This window comes from Spinacia oleracea, chromosome 2, assembly GCF_020520425.1.
Source record: "Spinacia oleracea cultivar Varoflay chromosome 2, BTI_SOV_V1, whole genome shotgun sequence".
Taxonomy (NCBI): domain Eukaryota; kingdom Viridiplantae; phylum Streptophyta; class Magnoliopsida; order Caryophyllales; family Amaranthaceae; genus Spinacia; species Spinacia oleracea.
The window spans coordinates 56171583-56190331 of record NC_079488.1 but is presented as its reverse complement, the minus strand read 5'-3'; the positions used below and the strand labels follow the sequence as shown (position 1 = coordinate 56190331).

General features: G+C 36.8%; 2 protein-coding genes across 8 annotated transcripts; one reads left to right on the top strand and one right to left on the bottom strand.

The window, feature by feature from the left end:
- The first annotated feature begins 493 nt into the window (after positions 1 to 493).
- On the top strand, positions 494 to 16083 carry LOC110805401 (uncharacterized). 7 transcript variants are annotated; one of them, XM_056836824.1, is made up of 6 exons: positions 494 to 759; positions 874 to 944; positions 13487 to 13535; positions 13698 to 13805; positions 14923 to 15004; positions 15675 to 16083. In XM_056836824.1, exons 1-6 carry the CDS (start codon positions 711 to 713, stop codon positions 15922 to 15924), a joined length of 609 nt encoding a protein of 202 aa, XP_056692802.1. In that variant the 5' UTR covers positions 494 to 710; the 3' UTR covers positions 15925 to 16083. The 7 variants fall into 7 exon arrangements, with proteins under 7 accessions (XP_056692802.1, XP_056692803.1, XP_056692807.1 ...); XM_056836825.1 differs by having other exon boundaries at positions 689 to 759; positions 13449 to 13535; XM_056836829.1 differs by lacking the exons at positions 494 to 759; positions 874 to 944 and adding an exon at positions 9599 to 9887.
- LOC110805400 (uncharacterized) lies at positions 5639 to 8555 on the bottom strand. Its single transcript, XM_022010996.2, has 3 exons — positions 7459 to 8555; positions 6547 to 7356; positions 5639 to 6444 (listed from the first exon to the last, which is right to left on the bottom strand). The coding sequence occupies exons 1-3, from the start codon at positions 7826 to 7828 to the stop codon at positions 5837 to 5839; spliced, it is 1788 nt and encodes a 595-aa protein (XP_021866688.2). The 5' UTR covers positions 7829 to 8555; the 3' UTR covers positions 5639 to 5836.
- Positions 16084 to 18749: the final 2666 nt, after the last annotated feature.

Genomic DNA, 18749 nt, shown 5'->3' with positions numbered 1-18749 from the left:
TACCATCAGAAACTGATTATTTGAACCTAACTTTCATGTTGTTAACCCAAGAGTCCTCCGTGGTATTGGGACTGGGCTTCGGATGAGGCCTGGGTTTGTGTTTCAGTGTACTCTTTGATCTTTTGCAGTCTCGAAGTCTATGTAAGGATGATTTCAGGTTGTTCGCCTGAATTTTCTTTCCTAATAATTTTTTTTTTGTTTATTTTAACTTGTATGATTTGATCGTAGAACTTCAATAATGAAAAGGAAAATTGCTAGAGAAAATCCACGTATCAATATTTTTTGACTACAAACTTAATGTACAAGTGGTTATTCTGGATGTTGGTCTTCAAAAGCGAAAATTACATATACTAAAGCATTTGATCCTTGTTTATATCGACCAACATAGTGTTAACTTGTCATTTAAAAAACAAACATTTAAATACACCGAAATCAAGAAAATATGACCAATTAGGTCCAGATGGGATTTTCCCGATCCGTTCCACGGTTTATGAAATCTGGAAATTCCAGTGTATCGGACCAACCGGTTCCAATCCAGTCCGTTTTTAGACCCGTGCACAACCCTATGTGTGTTCAAATTGTGTATTTTTTGACTCAACTCCTTCTTGCAGAGTTGCAATCTTTCTCCTATCTCAAACTGAGTCAAGTCTAACGGCCCTTTCACAACAACAGCTGCCTTCACAACAGCAGCTTTTTCCCGAGTTCCATCAATGGCAGGAAGAGAAGTTAGGGAGTACACAAACCTCTCAGACCCAAAAGGTAATTGCCATTTGCTTCAAATTTAGGGTTTTTTCCCTTCCGAATTCCAATATTATAAAGCTTCATCTGCACTCCTCGACGTTTGAATCGTAATTCTGGTTGCGTATTTTGCAGATAAGAAATCCGGCAAAGGTAAAGATAAAATCGATGATGAAGATATCACTTTCCAACGCATGGTGGCAAAGGTTAGCTTGTCGCCTTTCCCCTCAATTCAAATCAACTTTTGTTTGGTCGGCTACTATATATTATTTGGTGTATACGGTTGTACAATTGATTTTGGGATTTGTTTTTTTTTTTTTGGGTTTTTTATCAGTTTCTTTGGCGACTTGTTGCTTCCATTGAAGGCTTTAATTGATTTTGAATAGCTGTTTTTCTTTATTTTAGCTTACTTTTAGAATTTCTTAGGAATTTTCAGTTCTATGGCTTATAGAAGATGATCGCATAAACCTTATTCATTATCCTTGTGTTTAACTATCCCGTCAATTACAAATTAATTGCGTCTTTTGAGTGAGCGAGATCGAAGTGGGACAGCCATATTTTCATCATATATTGATCCAAAAAGTAGATTACTTTATATTACAAATCCAACAATATACACAATACATATATATTCGAGTTTTGTCAATATATTCTTAGAGAAATTGGTCGAGGTTTGACATGTAAATCCCATAATGCCATTAATTTAGAATGGAAGGAGTAGTGAACTAGTAATTAATTTGGAAGGAAGGAGTAGTGAACTAGTAATATATCTCTTCACTTGCCATCCTTCCTTTCTTCCCTCGGACAGTATATTTCAATGAGCCATTAGATGAGCAAGGACATTCAATCTGAAAGGCATCGTCGCAATTTAGAACAGATCCCACCTACTTAACTGTGAAGTTAGAAGACTTTAAACCACACAATGAAGCTGGCTGCCATGTAGATCAACAATTAAACATGATCCTGCTTTCCCACCAAGTGATACACAGGGTGTCATGTACCTTTTGCAAAAGGTGGGCTAAGAAATAAAACAGCCGTGGCTAGAGACTTTGAAGTCGACTATGCAAGTGACGTATTGTAATATTGATAACTTGAAGAGCGTGAAGAAACGAACGAGTCTGAGCCCACAATGGTATTAGAAACTGATTCTCTAGTTGACAAGAAATGAATGTAGTAATTATGATTCATTGATTCCTAAGAAAAACTAGTTCTAGTTGGGATTTTAGTAACAGGCAATGCTTATTTTCTTAGTAAAATGGGGTTACTCTTGGCTGTGTTTATAGGTTACATAAGATGACAATAAACATCTGCAAATGCTGTAGTTGCATAGCTAGAAGGACTTAGCCACTAAAGTGACTTTGATGCCATGTTTTGATTAAGATGTCATAATGTAGTCTTGCTGCTGCCAGAGCTTAATTCAAAGCTATTATAAGACTTCATATGCATATGTTGGGTTTATGTCTTGCAGATTTAAGAAGCTACAGTGGTAAACTTATCGACACCCTCTATATTAGACATTTACATGCTAGCTATAGTTGTACTTCAAGATAATATGAAAAGCGTAGAAAGTATTGAAGTGAGTAGGCACCAAACTACATTGTTCTTATTGCGTAATTTGAATTTCAGTCGTCTCGTCTTTTTGGTGTACTGAAGTTTATTTTACTCTCTCCTTACCATATTAGTTCAAACACTTATCAATACACATAGTTTAGGAGTTAAGTTGTGGTTGATTTATTGATTTTTATTTTAATAAAATTAGATGTGTTGGGAGTTAATGGAATATTTATATTGTTATTTTCATGAAAAAGTAGTATGAAAGAAGATATTGAGTCCAAAAGGAAGAGTAAGCAATGATTTAAAACTGGTGAGACTGTGTAAAAAAAAGGAAGTGTTCAGACTAATTTGGGTTTGATGGAAAAGGAAAATTTGCAAACTATTATGGGACAGATAAGCAGTAAGTTTTAGAATATCACTGACCGGTATTATTATTATCATCATTACCCTCATTGTCTCAAAGAGGCTCCCGCAAGAAGTGGGGTAAAGGGGGGGGGGGGGGTCGGACATACGCAACCTTACCCCTGCAATTGTAGAGAGGTTGTTTCCAATTGACCCAGAAGCGATAAGGGGACGACAACGGGACGACCATATTCTGCTTCATGGAAAGGAAGCGAAGAGGTTTTAAGAGCCATTTTGATTTAGTTGATTACATCCCACAACCAAAAGAACAAATGAATCATTGGCTCCATTGGAAATAGACATAAGAATATCACTGACCGGTAGTGGAGCAAAATCTTTCCTATTTCATCTTCCAAATTTTTATCTTTAAATGGTGTCCTTTTCATTTCTCCTTGTATTGACGTTTGACACGTTTCTATATCTAATGCCACTGCCCATGTATTTACTCCTTGAGTTTGATGGCTTCAGCTAGGGTGGGAGTGCTAAATAACATTGTTACTTTATATGTTCTGTGAAACTAAAACATCTACTACCTCTGTTCCTTGAAGATGTATCCACTTTCCATTTTGGGCCGTTCCTTGAAGATGTACCCATTTGGAATCTTTCCTTTATTGGTAAGCTTTATATTACTATTCTATGTAGCTTTGGACCACACACTATCTCTCCTACACTCTTTATTACCCATAAAATATATTAAACCCACACCCCTTTTCCTCTTTATAAATTATAAACAAACCAAGTGGTCCCCAAAAGTTACACTGTCTCTCCATTTGCCTAAAAGTGTGTGTCGGATACATGTTCAAGGAACGGAGGTGGTACGAAGTAATTTTTTGGTGCTTTGTAGTTCAATTTAAAATTATTACTCCTATATGTGAATAGAATAAAAACGTTTTCTGTTTGATCTCTGATTTCTGCTTCTAGTGATTTATCTGACACCACTGACAGCACATTTTCCTCTCAGTTCTGACCCAGGTGGCTTTAGTTACTGTCAATTCTGATGGTCAGGTGTCGGTCTTACTCGTCACACCTTTCCTTGCTCATTTATTTTGTTCTCTACTTCTCTCTCAGTACTTTAGAAACTAAAAATCCATACTCCAGCTGTAGTAAACCAGCTTCAATTTTCTGAATCATGGGGTAAATTCCCCAAGTTAAAAATAAGCTTCTTTTTTTCCTGGATGAATGCATATGAAAATCAAATCGCAGCTTTAAATGGCATGTAACTAGAGCATTATTAAATGGGGTTGTAATAGAGTTGACTGCGAGGCTTTTCTTAATTGCTCATGTTAAGGATGAGTAATTGATGACTTGAGATATTGTTCTTTTGTGTGCATTGATTGCGATGGATATTTTCACTGTCCCTAGAAGCGGTATTTAGAGTGTGTTTTGCTGTCCCTGTAGCAACCTGGTTGGCTGGTTCGCAGTTTTCTTAGGTCATAAACAGATTATAAAAAGTGTGGCGAGCAACAAATTTCTTATGGGGAATCACAAATAAACTTTGTTGGTTGTAGTATTCACTCTATTTAATGAGAAAAGATTACATACTCCCTTCGTCCTAGATTACTTGCAACACTTTCCTTATTCATCCATCATACATTATTTGCAGCACTTTTATGAATAACATGGATCCACCTTTTATTTTTCCCCATATCTCTCATTTCCTTTTGGATCCAGTTATTTACTATTACCTCCGTCTCAAAATGATCTTAGCATTTACTATTGGATTTTTTCATATTTACCCCATTTTAAGTTTCAAGTTTTTGCGTTTACCTCCGTTTTCATATTTACCCCACTATAAAATGTAATTTCATATTACCACCTTAGTTTTATGAAACGTTTGTAATCACCATGTTTAACGGATTCCATCCAATTTTCCGCCCATGTGGGCCCTACTTAACCCATTTTTTTTAAAAATTCCTCCTCTTTCATTAGGTTTAAAAGTGTTAGGTAAATAGGGCTCACATTGATGGAAATTTGGATGAAATTCGTCAAAATATGGTTAATATAAAACGTTTCATAAAATTAAGGTGGTAAATATAAAATTACATTTTATAAGGTGGTAAATACAAAAAATTGAAACTTAAAAGGTGGTAAATATCAAAATATCCTTTACTATTTTAAAAAATGTTAAGACAAATGAGAGAAAGAGTGTAAAAATGTGGGTGATGTAAGAAAAAGATGGATAGATTAAGAGAGAGTGAATGGAAATGTGTAAATGTTTTGGGGGCGTGATAGTATAGGGGGTGTGCCTAAAATAAAATCCAACACAATGTTACGAACATTTTGAAATAAACCAAAATGGACAATGTTAAGATCATTGTGAAACGGAGCTAGTACCTTCTAAAATAATCGGTAAAAAAAAGACCTACCTGATATTACACAATAAAAAGAATGACCCACAATACACTAACTACAATACATAAAATACACTAGGACAAATATTATAAAAACAAGTCATCAATTTAGTTGCCTAAAGCCATGTGCCTGTGAAAATGTCATGAGTAATCCGGTATGGGCAAACTATTTATTCTTGAGAAGTAATTTAGTAAAATGTACTCCCTCCATTATTTAAGTGCATCGGTTTGACCGGCACATAGTTTAGCAGGTTGAGTTGAATAAAGTATAATAATATGCAAGTGGGATTAGTGGTAGATTCTTTATTTGATGAATAGGGTGGTGTGAGTTGGTGTGGGGACCATGGGAGTGAAAGAAACATTAAAATAGTTTGGAGTGGGAACATGTGAAGAGAGTTAAATAATATAAAGCCTTAGTTTTAAAAAGCGCGAAGCGCACCGAAGCGCACAAGGGCTCTGGAGCTAAAGCGCAAAGCGAAAGCGCGGGCTTTTCGTAGGTGAAGCGCACCTTAAGTGCCAAAAACCTTTAAAATCATTTCTAGAACATATTTTGTACTTAAAACAATATGTTTCTTATATTATAAATGCATAAATTAAGAAAAGGAAGCATAATTCATTACTAGACATCAAACCGGCATACGTCTAAGAGTCTAAAGTACTAACCAAAGACTTAGAGTAAGTCACAAGCTCACAAAAGTCACAACCAACATAAGCAAGTAAGTAGAAAGACTAAAAAAAGGAAAAAAGAAAAGCAAACTCGGTTTTTCAAGCTTATAGTTGCCCCTATGCTCCTAGAGCTCATCATCATCATCGATAGCATCATACTCATCCTCATCATCTAGATAATCTCCATCTTCACCAATATCTTCTTCCTCATCCTCTTCATCATCATCCACAATCACAACTCGACGAGAAAATTTAGAAGTGGAGGTAGTAGTCGGACCTTTTCCTTTATCAACTCTAGATGAGGATGGCATGGACTCCCTAGCAACCCTTGTTGCTCCTCTAGTGCCATAGATTGGATCATTGGCTCCGGCGGCTCTACTAACACTAGCCCATGTCAAGTCATCACCCTCAAATACAAGATCACCTTCATCATCCGAAGAATTCTCTTCCATTCTCCCAAGTAACCACTCATTACTCTCATCAATCTCTCTTAAAAGAACGGGATCAATGGTGTCTTTTCTCTTATATCGACGCTCTAAAGCTCGATTAGCTTTCACATACACCATGTCATTCAATCGACTTTGTGCCAACCGATTCCTCTTTTTGGAGTGAAGTTTTTGAAAAACACCCCAATTTCTCTCACAACCCGTAGCACTACAAGTTAGGCTAAGAACCTTTATGGCAAAATTCTTGAGGTCGGGAGTTGAAGATCCATAACTAGACCACCAATCCGCTACAAAAATAATAAAATTAAGTTAGTGATCAATTAATTTCAACATAAAACAATTGATATACTTAAAGTTTTATAAACTTAGGGTAGTTAGTTAGTTATTACCTGGGGATTTGGTCTTTCTTTGTCTTATAGCCATATAATGACCAAAGAGACCGGTGGCATTCTTAAATGAATCCAATTCCAAAAGAATCTTCTCTTGAGTTTCAACATCCGGAACTATCCTTCCAATACAATCATACAAACCCAACATCACTTCTTCACATTCGACATTTTCAACATTATCATAATGGATCTCGGGGTTTAGATAATAACCGGCCGCATGCAAAGGTCGATGAAGTTGACAATTCCATCTTTTATCAATGAACTCAAAAGCTTCTTTGTATTTCTCCTCTTTCATTCCAAAACTCTTAGAGATAGTCTCCTTAGCCCTATCCATGGCTTCATAAATATATCCCATAGGAGGCTTTTTCTCTCCATCAACAATTCTAAGCACCTTAACTAGTGGACCGGTCAACTTAAGAGCATATAAGACATTTCTCCAAAAAGTGTCTTGCAAAAAGTATGTTGCTATTTTCTTTCCTCCCACATCCTTTGACCACTTAGAGGTATTCCACTCTTGAGAAGTAACCATCTTCCTCAAGTTACTCTTTTGCTTATGAAATTGAGCAAGAGTAATGAAAGATGTAGCAAATCTTGTAACCGCCGGCCTATGCAAATTCCTTTGATTTGTGAATTTCCTCATCAAGTTCACAAGAGCTATATGGTTATATATATAACCATTCATGAAGATGCATTTCTTCAAAGCATTCTTGACCTTAGGAATTTTCCCAATATCTTCCAACATCAAGTCCAAACAATGTGCGGCGCAAGGAGTCCAATAAAGATGTTGTCTTTTAGCCTCCAACAATCTTCCTACAAATTTATAACAAAAGAAAAGGCATTTAGTTAATTAGTTTCAAATAAAAGGAAATAAAATATAACATATAAAGTAAGAAGAAGATCTATATCTCTTACCGGCCTTAACATAATTGGATGCGTTATCCGTCACCACTTGGATTGCATTTTGTTCTCCAACTTCCTCTACCATGTCATCAAGCATATGAAACAACAAATCCGCATCTTTCACAACATTGGAAACATCCATGGATTTTATGAAGAAAGAACCTTTTGGAGAGTTGACAAGAAAGTTCACAATGTCTTTTGAGGCAATCGAATCACGCCATCCATCGGACATAATTGAACAACCTTTTGTTGCCCACTCTTTCTTGTGCTCTTCCTTTAGTTTATCAATCTCCTCTACTTCACTCTTGAGGAGAGGAACTCTTAGCTCATGCATGCTTGGTGGCTTGAATCCCATGCCATATTGTGCAACGGCATCAAGCATGCCTTTGAAACTATCATAAGTAGCCGCATGAAAGGGTATCCCCGCATCAAAAAACCACTTTGCAATCGCTTTACAAGTTTTGTCTCTCAATTGCTTCTCACAAGCACCAAAGATATATTTTCTATCTTTTCTACCTTTCAAGACCAATGATACCCGGAACGTGGTACGTGGCCATGTTCCACGAACCGGGTTCGTTCGTCCCGAAACGTGGTTGAATCGCGACCCGGGTCGTTGAAAATGGCGTCCCAAACTTCTGAAAACCTAGATCTAGAAATTGAAGGGGAAAGACAAGAGTTCCTATCGCGAGATGTTGGGCCTTTTGCTCGCGAGGTTAAGGCGAGTCTAACGGAGTGGACATTGTCGTCTCCGACGTTCACCTCCGACCATGCCGCAATTTTCAGTCGAAACTCGCAGTAGAAGTACAGAAAAAATGGGGTTTTTATTATCGTGGGAAACGAAGAAGATGAAGAAGAGGAAGGGTCCTCAATTTTCCTTTTTCAATTCCTAATTCCACGTGATTACTTTACTGATAACTGAATTTTTCTTTTTCTTTTTGTTTTATTTGACAGCAAAAAAAATAAAAAATAATAACTAGTGGGTATCTTGTCTTGGGAAACTGACAAGTTTACTTTTTCAACTCCTCATTCCACGTGATTACTTTATTATTATGGGAAATTGACAACTGCCTTTAAATTTCAACTTTAGTCTTCCTTTTTTAATTTATTTTTAATATTCTGGGATCCCCACTTTACTAATTTTACCAGTTACTTTTTTTATTTGAATGTACCCTTTACCATTTTACAGTAACTATAATAAAAAGCATACTATTAATTTCGCTAATTTTTTTATATTAAAAAAGACCAACGTTCCGGGAACTTTAGAGGCGGCGTTCCACGTTCCCGTTCCCGTACCACGTTCCGAAACGTCCCGCGTTCCATGTAACATTGTTCAAGACATTTTCGGAAGGAGTAGTGACAAAGAAATCCATGGGACCCTTGACTTTTGGTTTTTTACGTAGTGGTTGGCTACTTTTTGAATTCATGATTTCACAATCTTGTTCTTCCTCATCATCATCATCATGATCAAATTGGTTAACCCTTGGCATCATTTGGCTATCAATTTTAGCTTGTGCTTTCTTGATCATAAAAAGTTTCACTTCCTCCCTCACATGCTCGGGACAAGTAGGACACTTGGTCACATTTCTAAAACCTCCTACCAAATGTTGTTTCATTCGTAGAGCCCCTCCTTTTGTTACTTTACCACAAAAGCTACAATGCCAATTGGTCTTATTAGTAGGTTCCGGTTTACCATACTTTCTTGCCGGATCCACGGTGTCTAAGGAAGGTGCTTGAACCCCCCTCATTGGTAGCCATCCTAATATTAAAAAACAGAACTTTAGAAAAAACAGAGGAAAAAAAACAGAGGTTTGAATCAAATAGAAAAAACAGAGGGAAAAAAAAGCCTACTGATTGCCTACTGATTGGTTTGAAAAAAAGAGAGAAAAAGTATAAAAAAAGAATTAAAAAATAATAAAAAATAATAAAAAAGCAGAATATAAAAAAAGCAGAATACAAAAAAAGCAGAATAAAATAGCAGAATAAAAAAATCAGAATAAAAAAAGCAGAAAAAAAATCAGAAAAAATAATAATTAAAAACAGAATAAAAAAAGAGTAAAAAAATAAAAATAAAAGAATAAATACAAAAAGCAGATTATAAAATATAAAGAAGACAAGCTGCCCAGTTCTTTTTCTTTTTAACGCATATATCTTCTTCTTCCAGAAACACACAGCTCTATAGAATGGCGGAAAGAGAGAGAGAAGAAGAGAGAAAATTCGAAAAAAAAGACAGAAAAATCGTAAAAAAGAGAGAAAAATCGAAAAAACAGAGAGAAGAAGAATGAAAAAAAAAGAAATCGAAAGAAGAATTAAACTAACCTGAAGATGCGAGATTTTCCGGCGACTCTTGGGCTTGGTGGCTGGAGAAATCCGGCAGTAGCAAGGTGGCTGGACAGCCTCCAAATCGCAGCTAGGGTTTTATCCAAAAACCCCCAAATTCGTAGGTGGAGTTTTCTCTCTCCTATACTTACTATTCTGACCGTTAAACACAACAAAAACCCATAAAAAATGGGTCACGTGAGTAGCACATGTTAATTTAATTTAATTCAAACAAGTTCTGCGCCCCTAACACAAGAAGCGAACGCTTCATAAAAAGCGCGCTTCCACATAAAGCGCAAAAAGCGCTCGCTTCTTGAACCTCGCTACGCTACTCCTACCTGAAGCGTTTAGCAGCGCCCCCTGTCGCCCCGCGCTTTTAGCGCGCTTTTTAAAACTAAGTATAAAGCGGTAGAAAGTGATACTCTTAAAAACAGATGGCGGATTATGGGAAGTGGAAATGGAGGGAGTATTTACTATGCAACAAAGGGGGGAGAAATCTACCACTACCTTGTGAATATTCCAGTTCCTATCCCTAGGTTTATTGTCAAGAAGAAAGTTCTCCAAGGTGTTATTTCCGTTTTTGGTTTGGTTGGTTTGGCCGCTGGAGCTATTGTTTATCGATTTTCGGTTTTTCAGCACCCTATGTTTTCCCTAAAGTGCTTAGGGTGTGTTTTTGGTTTGGTTGGTTTGGCCACTAGAGCTCTTGCTTATCGATATTCAGTTTTTCAGCACCCTATTTTTTCCCTAAACTATTATATAATAAAAACAAGTCATCGATTTTTTTGCCTAAAGCCATGTGCCTGTGAAAATGTCATGGGTAATCTGGTATGGACGAACTATTTATTCTTGAGAAGTAATTTGGTAAAATGTACCCCCTCCGTTGTTTAAGTGCATCGGTATGATTGGCACATAGTTTAGGAGGTTGAGGTGAATAAAGTATAATAATATGCCAGTGGAATTAGTGGTAGATTCTTTATTTGAAAAATACGATGGTGTGAGTTGGTGTGGGGACCTTTGGAGAGAAAAAATAGTTTGGAGTAGGAACATGTGAAGAGAGAGATAAGTAATAAAAAATGGTAGAAAGTGATACTCTTAAAACAAAGGAAAAATTGATATTGATAGCCACTTCACTTTTAAAGGTCCCAACTTTTGATTATTCTAGAGTGGTCTCAACTTTATGGTGGGTTTTCCCAGAATGGTCCTTCAGTTTATTAAACTGTTAATTAAGTTGATTTAAGCATATCATACTATTCCATTACTTCATTTAATTAAAAAGTATGATTATTACACGAGAGATGCGTCTTAATTAAGTTATTTAACACTTAATTTTAACTAAGGGACCATTTTTGGAAAGGACTCTCTACAGTTGGGACCACTCTGAGATATTCAAAAGTTGGGACCTTTTAAAGTAAATCGGCCATAGTTGATACTGATAACATCAATTTTTCCTAAAACAAATGGTGGATTATGGGAATTGAAAATAGAGGAGTATTTACTGTGCAACGAAGGGGGTCTACCACTAGCTTGTGCATATGCCAGTCCCTATCCATATGTTTATTGTCAAGGAAAAAGTTCTGCAAGGTGTTATTTCTATTTTTGGTTTGGTTGGTTTGGCCAAAGTTATTTCTATTGTTTATCGATTTTCAGTTTTTTAGCACCTTATTTTTTCCCCTAAAGTGCTTAGGGTCTTTTTATAAAAACTTATTTTGACGTATTTATGACAAAATAAGTTTATTTAAGTTTTGATAAGTTCAGACAAAGTAAGTTCATGCAAAGGATGTTTATTATTTTTTTTTTCTCGGCAATTTTAGACAAAATAAGTTTTTTAGACAACACATAAGTTCTTTCAGAGATAAAATAAGTTAAGATAACTTAATTTCAGTCAAAAGCAGGTGAACTAAATAGAGCCTTAGTATGTAACATGATGGAGCTATGTTGCTTAGAGTTTAGGTGTCATGTTCGACAAGGTGTCGAAGAGTCCGGGTCCATCCGACACTCCGACCCAAAATTTAGACACCGTGGCACGGTCAGAGTATGCCTTTCATCTAAAGGTATCTGAATTCTTTCAGACTTTTTTTCATACAAAAAGTTATTGGAAAATTGTATACAGTGACCTCTTGGTTTTGAAAAAAAAAAAATCAATCTCTAAAGTGGCCTTGTAGTATTTGTACATTTCGTTATGTGCCCTTACTTTTGTTTTAATAGCTAACTTTTCATTTAATTTAACCTTAATCCTAAATTTCTAACCTACCTCGTAACACCCATCTTTATTATCTTTGACTACCGCCCATCCCACCACTAACCCAGCGGTAACCACCACTCTGACCACCGAAACACCTACCTATCCTGCAAAACTACCAGCGAAACCTCTGATTTAGCTCCTCACACTACCGCTTCCTATCCATTCCTCTTCATCAGGCCTCTCCTTAACCATCTGATCGTAATCAGCAGAGAGTTGATCCATCGATCTGGCAGCAGCAGAATTGAGTCAAGCAAGAAATTATGTGTCCAGTGCTGCTACACGATTTTACACTTCTTCTCGGCAAGATCTCTGTTGATCTCTAGGTAAGGAATAACCTGACCAGTGAAGAGGAAGAAAGCTTGAGAGATGATTCAGTTGATATGTTTAATTTCACGATTTTCTTCATAATGCTGCCTACTGGAAGAGAGCTTAGCTTGGGTCCAGTTGATATTTTATCTTTAACCATTTTTTTTGTTAGGAGAGAGGGGCAACCATAATTTTAGGAGGTTGGGTTGCGGTTGCCAGTTTGCCACTGGGTTGAATGCTTAGTGGTGGTGAAATGTTGTCAGGGTAAGTGTTAACTAGAGGTAGGTTAATAATTTTAGGATTAACGTTAAAATTAAATAGTATGTTAGCTATCAAAACACAATATAATGGCATATAATGAAATAAGAAAACCACAAGGTCACTATGGAAACTTGAAGTTTTTTGTTTCTACCATTTGTGGATTTTTTCAAAACCACGAGGCCACCATGTAGAATTTCCCAAACAACAACAACAACAAAAACAACAACAAAGCCTTAGTCCCAAAAGTAGAATTTCCCAAAATTATTTGTAAAATTAAAAAAATATAGAAATATAATCGACGACGAAGATAAAAACAAGGAAAAACAATATGTTGTACAATTATGAGCTACGGAGTACAGAGTATATCACATGGGTTATAAAAAGAAAAAAGAAAAAGAAGAGGCAGTAAGTTGACGGAGGAGGGCAAGTAACCTAACATTTCTGTTTTTAGTTTTACTTTATCTCTCCTCTACTTTCGCCGTTTTACTCTCCCTCTCTTCAAACATCTATCCTCCATGGCTCCATTAAACAAGCTTTGATATCCAGAGCTTTTCGATCTGATCGGGTAAGACTAACTTATTCACTGATGGAACTTCGTCTTCATCTTGGATACCAATATTTTTTTCTTTTTGATTCTCTAGTTCCCTTCTCCTCCGACCTGACACTTGATTTTGGATCCTTTTTCCGACACCCGAGTCGACACTTTCTCCTACACCTGTAGAGTATCGTGTTGAGTATCATGTCGTGTCGATGCTCGACACCCAACCAGGGGTCGAAGTAACATAATGATGGACTGTGAATAATACAAATTGATTTTCGAAGGAATTGTTTTGTTTAAATAAAATGTCGACAGTTTTCTGATAACATGCCCCGACAGGGATCCTGGCTTTTCTGTTCGGGTGGTTGACAATGCAGATGCAAGAGGTTGCTGGAGAACGTGGAGGCTATCTTCATGGAAGGGGTGGTAATTTCTCTTTCTTAACATCCATGAACCCACTACATGTTTGGCTAACATGCAAAATAGGAAATTATTTACTTCTAGCCTCTGACAAGAGGGAATGTTTTACCTATGTAGCCGGTTGTTGAAGACTTAGCATCTATGTTTTGTTTGAGTTTTATCATGCAGCATTAGACAGTGATGACCTCCTCTATCTAAAGGAGCAGATGGAAGCTGAGGAAGATGCCGAACGCCTTTTACGTCGCACTGAGAAACGAGCATTTGCTGCTTTCAAAATATCCTTTTAAAATTAAGTTAATTGAATAAGATTAAAATTCTATCAGAAAGCAGATAAGATGTTAACTTTTCAACTTCCATTAACCTTGAACTTGAAGACCATAACAAACTCATGGTTTTATGCCGGCGGCAGTTCATTTCCTGTTCGTCTAGCTTTGGTTATGCTGCTGGCTTAAGCTCATGTTTCTCCACATCTTATGTTCTGTGCCCGTCCATCATTCCCGAAGTTTTTGAAGAATTATGTGGAAAATATGTTTGAAGTATGATACCTTTTGAGAAGCTGATTTTGATCTTGCTCAATTATGGGTCTGGCTGTTCCCTATAGTAAATTTTATTATGGGTTCATGTTTGGAAATTTGATTCAAATAATTTCTGAGTGTTTTAGAAATCTTATTGCTTGCTGTTGTCAATCAAACTAATGTGGCTGGATAAAGGGTATACCACCTCTTCTGTTCTATTGCCTTCAGTAAGTTCAGTGGGTTGGAATTGAATTATGTTCTTTAGCTGTTTGTTTAAGCCTTTGTTGGTAGCAATGCGTTTTGCCAGAATAATAAAATTGTCTTATGGGGAGGGTGCTTTGAGGTATGCCTTAAAAGTTTAAACTGGAGGTAAAATGTGGGCATGAAGTACTCCGTAGTTCTTTGTGTTAATCCTAGTGTCTTACAAAGTGCTTTAAGCATAGATTGTCTTCATCTTATTGGAAAAAAAATAATGCCCATGCTTATTAAAGGTTTCAGTTACACTTTACGGCACGTGCTTTCGAATTTTCAGTCTTCTGAAAAACGTCATCGGTTGAATTTTTCTAATGAAATAGTCTAAACTAATACGAAGTTTTACTACATTACATTTAGGCATATATCGTGATTCAAATTGCCAGATATACCCTTGTGTGTGTTAACCAATAGTTGGAAGTGGAATGCATGATATGAGAGAATACAAGTTAGCATGTTATTTCTTTTCATTATCTGATTGTTAGATGCTTAACATTATTTCTCTTGTTACAATATATGGAGTGAATACATACTTGATTCGTTGGTCATCTACTGTTATCTTAATAACTATTGCCCTGTGGTATGTTCAGTAGCTGAATTACAGTGATTCTTAACCAATTCGTACAGAGCGGCAAATTTGGCAGATTCTTCACCTGTACCGACTCCCTTGTCTCTTCGAGTTGAGCCCAAGCCAAAGAGTGGAATAAGGTAAATCAAACCTGTAGTATTTATTGTTACCATAACTTCACTAGATATGTGGGCATGCAGTGCTAGGCTGCTAGGTTGCTACATGAACATGTTTTTAGTTCTTCATCCATTAACTCAGTGTGAATGGTCCTAGAAAGAGTTCATGCTTTAGATAGCGCATGATAAGGTATATGTGAAAATGTTTGGAGTCATCCTCAAACTTGAATTGACCTAAGCCACTGTCCATTGCTTCAACTTATGGTTTTCTTATGTGTGAAATTCTCCAAATAACTCCCTGCTTTATGTGAATAGCCTGCTTCAAATTTAGTCCTTGTTGCTTAATCAATGACAAATAGATAACATGAATGAACTCAAAGAGTGGGATTGACGTAAATGTCAACTCGAACCAATCGTCTGATATTCGAACAATCAATCCTGGTTTGACCCAACCCGCACCTAACTTGCAATAATAAAGTTGAGAAAATCTGAGATTATCCAATCTGTCAGACTTTCCCATTTACTACCCACACACACCATACCTTTGTTGATGGATATAAAGTTTATTGGCGAAATTTGTATACTAGTTAGACTATCGTTATGTAAAAAGTTCCATAGAAGAACGTAATCAATGAATTTCATCTTGACGGATGGTCTGAATCTAATTTGTTACACATTACACATTGATTTGTAGGCAGCAAGACCTGCTAAAGAAAGTAGTAGAGATTAAACCGAAGCGATCAAAGTTGTCAAACTCATCTGAAGGTAATCAGCCAAGTATGGGTGTAACTGAAATTGCTTCATCAAAGCACAAGGTTGAGGAGCTTAATGTAAAAGAAAGGGGTTCTCAGTTATTATCAAATGAACAAGCCTCCCAAAAAGCAGATAACACTGTAAAATCTTTACTAGGATTAGCATATGAAAGTTCTGATAGTGAAGATTGATTTACTGTATTATTCTTGGACATCATTATCCCATAGTTGAGAAGATGAAATACAGTTTTCTAAATTTGTAAGTTTTTTCAATATTCTGAATGTTTTGTTCGTATCTTTTTCTCTGGCATATCAAAACTTCAGAACGCCAAAGGCAGCTGATTGATCTTTCTCCGTGTATTTTGTTACTATTTGGTTACTTGACTAAGTTCCATGAATGGTGCTCTCTTGTAGTATATAAATCACAGATTTTCGGTTGCATTTCGCCATCTCTGAGTTTATGGACCAAGATGTTGTTGATTCTAACTTGTAAGCGTCTGTTGCTTCTACACCAAGCTGAGAGAGGCCAAAATTCTTGGATCTCCTCCCCTTTGGGTTTGGGCGTTGTTCGGCAAAATTAGCGGTTAGCGGTTGAGTAGCGGGTAGCGGTTATGGTAGGTGGTAGCAGTGAAAAGTAGCGGGTGATGATTAGCTGGCAAAGTAATGAGTAACTAGCATGGAATACATCGGTTGATATTATTTAATTCTCTACTATAACCCTTTGAACGCTTAATTTTAACGTTTCACAAAAGTTATTCAATTGCCACCTCTAACATTAACCGGTGCCTAAACCGCTACCTTGACCAAACACTTTAAAATTTTACATATAACTTTTTGATTATGTAAAAAACGCTACCGCTACCTCAACCTCCGAACACGCCCTTGATCTTTATTTTGACTTGCAAGAAAGGGATAAAGAGATTGGTGAATATATATTGGGTAAGCAGATCCTAGACTTTGCCCTCCATGTTTAACATGGTCTCCTTACATTTGTTTCTATTGGAAGGAACATGGTCTCCTTACATACAATACATATTCGTACCTACAATCTTTTTCGTTTCAAATACTTGTCAAATTTAATATTGGTGTATTTAGGTAGTTTTTAGTGGTTACCTAAGTGTACTAGGGTTGGTTAAAAATTGGGGGTTTTTATTCAACGCCCTCGTTAGCTAAAAACGCCCTCATTTTTCACAGGAAAATACGAGTTTGCCCTTTGTAAATAAATTGACATCCCTTCCCTCTTCTCTCTTACCCAACCATTCCCAGTCCTTCCTAAATCAGTCAGGCCACCCACAAGAAACTCCGGCAGAAAATCAGTCCGACCACCTGCAACTCGCGGCCTCCCCTCCTTCGTCCTCGCCCTTCGTCGTTCCGTCTCTGCTCAGCCCTCCTTCCTCCTCTCCTTCGCCCTTCCCTCTCTGGTCAGTCCTCCTTCCTCCTCTCCCTCGCTTTCGTCTTTCCCTCTGCTCAGAGTGCGTGTATTTTCAATTTTTTTTTTAATTTAAATTCTTGCCCATGCACAACCATTGAGTGGAACTCATGGCCGTCGCGCACAGGCTTTGCGCCGGCGACACGGAGGTCGTGCAGATCTAATGCACGAGTTCCTTGTCGCCGACGCACAACGACCTGTGCGTGGTGGCCTCTATTTCCACGCAATGGCTGTGCGTGGCAAGCAAGCAGATACTTAATTATTATTTTTTTCTGTTTTTAAATTAGAATTTTCTGTTATAAATTTTCTTATTATTAAGAAATTGAATTTATGACAGTGAAGGAAGGTCGTGGTTCTTGCGTGAGATGGTGGTGGCTATGTTGATGATGGTGAGTTGAGTGGTGATGATGGTGAGTGGTGTTGGGAACAAATGGTGAAATAGTTGTTGAGGAGGGCGGGGGAAGTATTGGATGCCGGAGGAGTGAGGGATGAAAGAAGGGTGGTTATTTTTTATAAGGGCAAAATCGTATTTTAGTAATAAATGAGGGAGATTTTAGCTAATGCGGACGTCGAATAACAATACACTAAAAATTGAGCTATTTTATTGAAATACTTATCCCGTTTCATGTACTATAAAGGGTCTCCCCCGAGACCTTGGAACACAGAGTTGTAGGTCCCTGATCTACAAGCTCTTTGCTCTTTCGTTTACCTTTTGAGTGCCTCTGGAAACTCATTTCATTTCAAATACCGAATTTCAATTCTGGAATCACAAATGACATGTTTCAATTCCAATTACAATTCCAATTCCCACCCTATAAAAACACTAAAATTTGATTAGAATTTTGATTTACTAAATTATTTACTCCCTTATTCACCTCTTACCCTATTTTCTCTATGTTACCATATTTCTTTTACAAAGAGGAAAAAAAGAAGGCATCCAAATGGACATCACTCAACAATAATATTCGATTGAGAAACTATGTAAAAAAGAAAATTTCAATTGACGTAGGGAAAAAAATTCAACCAATATAAGTGTCACGATATTCTTGGAAGAAAAAGAGTAGAGGTGGACTTGAAGAAGATCTAGCACCGACGAAGGATGGTGCGATACTTGGTGGTGATTGTGGTGACACAGGTGAATCCTTTAAGGTACGGTAGAGGAGAGAGGCGGCATAAAGATGATCAACAAATCACGTGTGTTATTTTGAAGAGTGAACTTTCTAAAAAAAACACTAGGCACTACAGTGTAGGGATGTCAATGAGTTGGATTCGGATCAGGTGGAGTTTCACCAGCATCCATCCGTTTATCAATCCACCATATCGGTATCCTTTCATCATCCACCCATCACCTACATCCACCCATCTGTCATCAACGGATGAACGGGTGGATCGAGTGAAAAATGGATGAATGTTTTATTTTAAAAGAATTATATCAACTCTAACATATAGTCATTTTCATAAATAAAAAAAATTATTTTATATAAAAAAGTAACAAGTAATGATTTGAACAAAATAATATGCAATAAGAATTAAACTATTTTATTGAATGTATAATATTTTTATTAAAATTTGGGTGAAAAATATATTA

Bases quoted from the DNA above. Each gene is read 5' to 3' on its own strand.
- LOC110805400 (XM_022010996.2), bottom strand. From the start codon at position 7,828: ATGCTTGATGCCGTTGCACAATATGGCATGGGATTCAAGCCACCAAGC. The intron at 7,357-7,458 runs GTAAGAGATATA...ATAAATTTGTAG, and splicing joins ATCCAATTATGTTAAGGCCG to GAAGATTGTTGGAGGCTAAA. The intron at 6,445-6,546 runs GTAATAACTAAC...TTATTTTTGTAG, and splicing joins AAGAAAGACCAAATCCCCAG to CGGATTGGTGGTCTAGTTAT.
- LOC110805401 (XM_056836823.1), top strand. From the start codon at position 9,769: ATGCGAGATTTTCCGGCGACTCTTGGGCTTGGTGGCTGGAGAAATCCG. The intron at 9,884-13,448 runs GTAGGTGGAGTT...ATGCCCCGACAG, and splicing joins ATCCAAAAACCCCCAAATTC to GGATCCTGGCTTTTCTGTTC. The intron at 13,806-14,922 runs TATCCTTTTAAA...CCAATTCGTACA, and splicing joins AGCATTTGCTGCTTTCAAAA to GAGCGGCAAATTTGGCAGAT.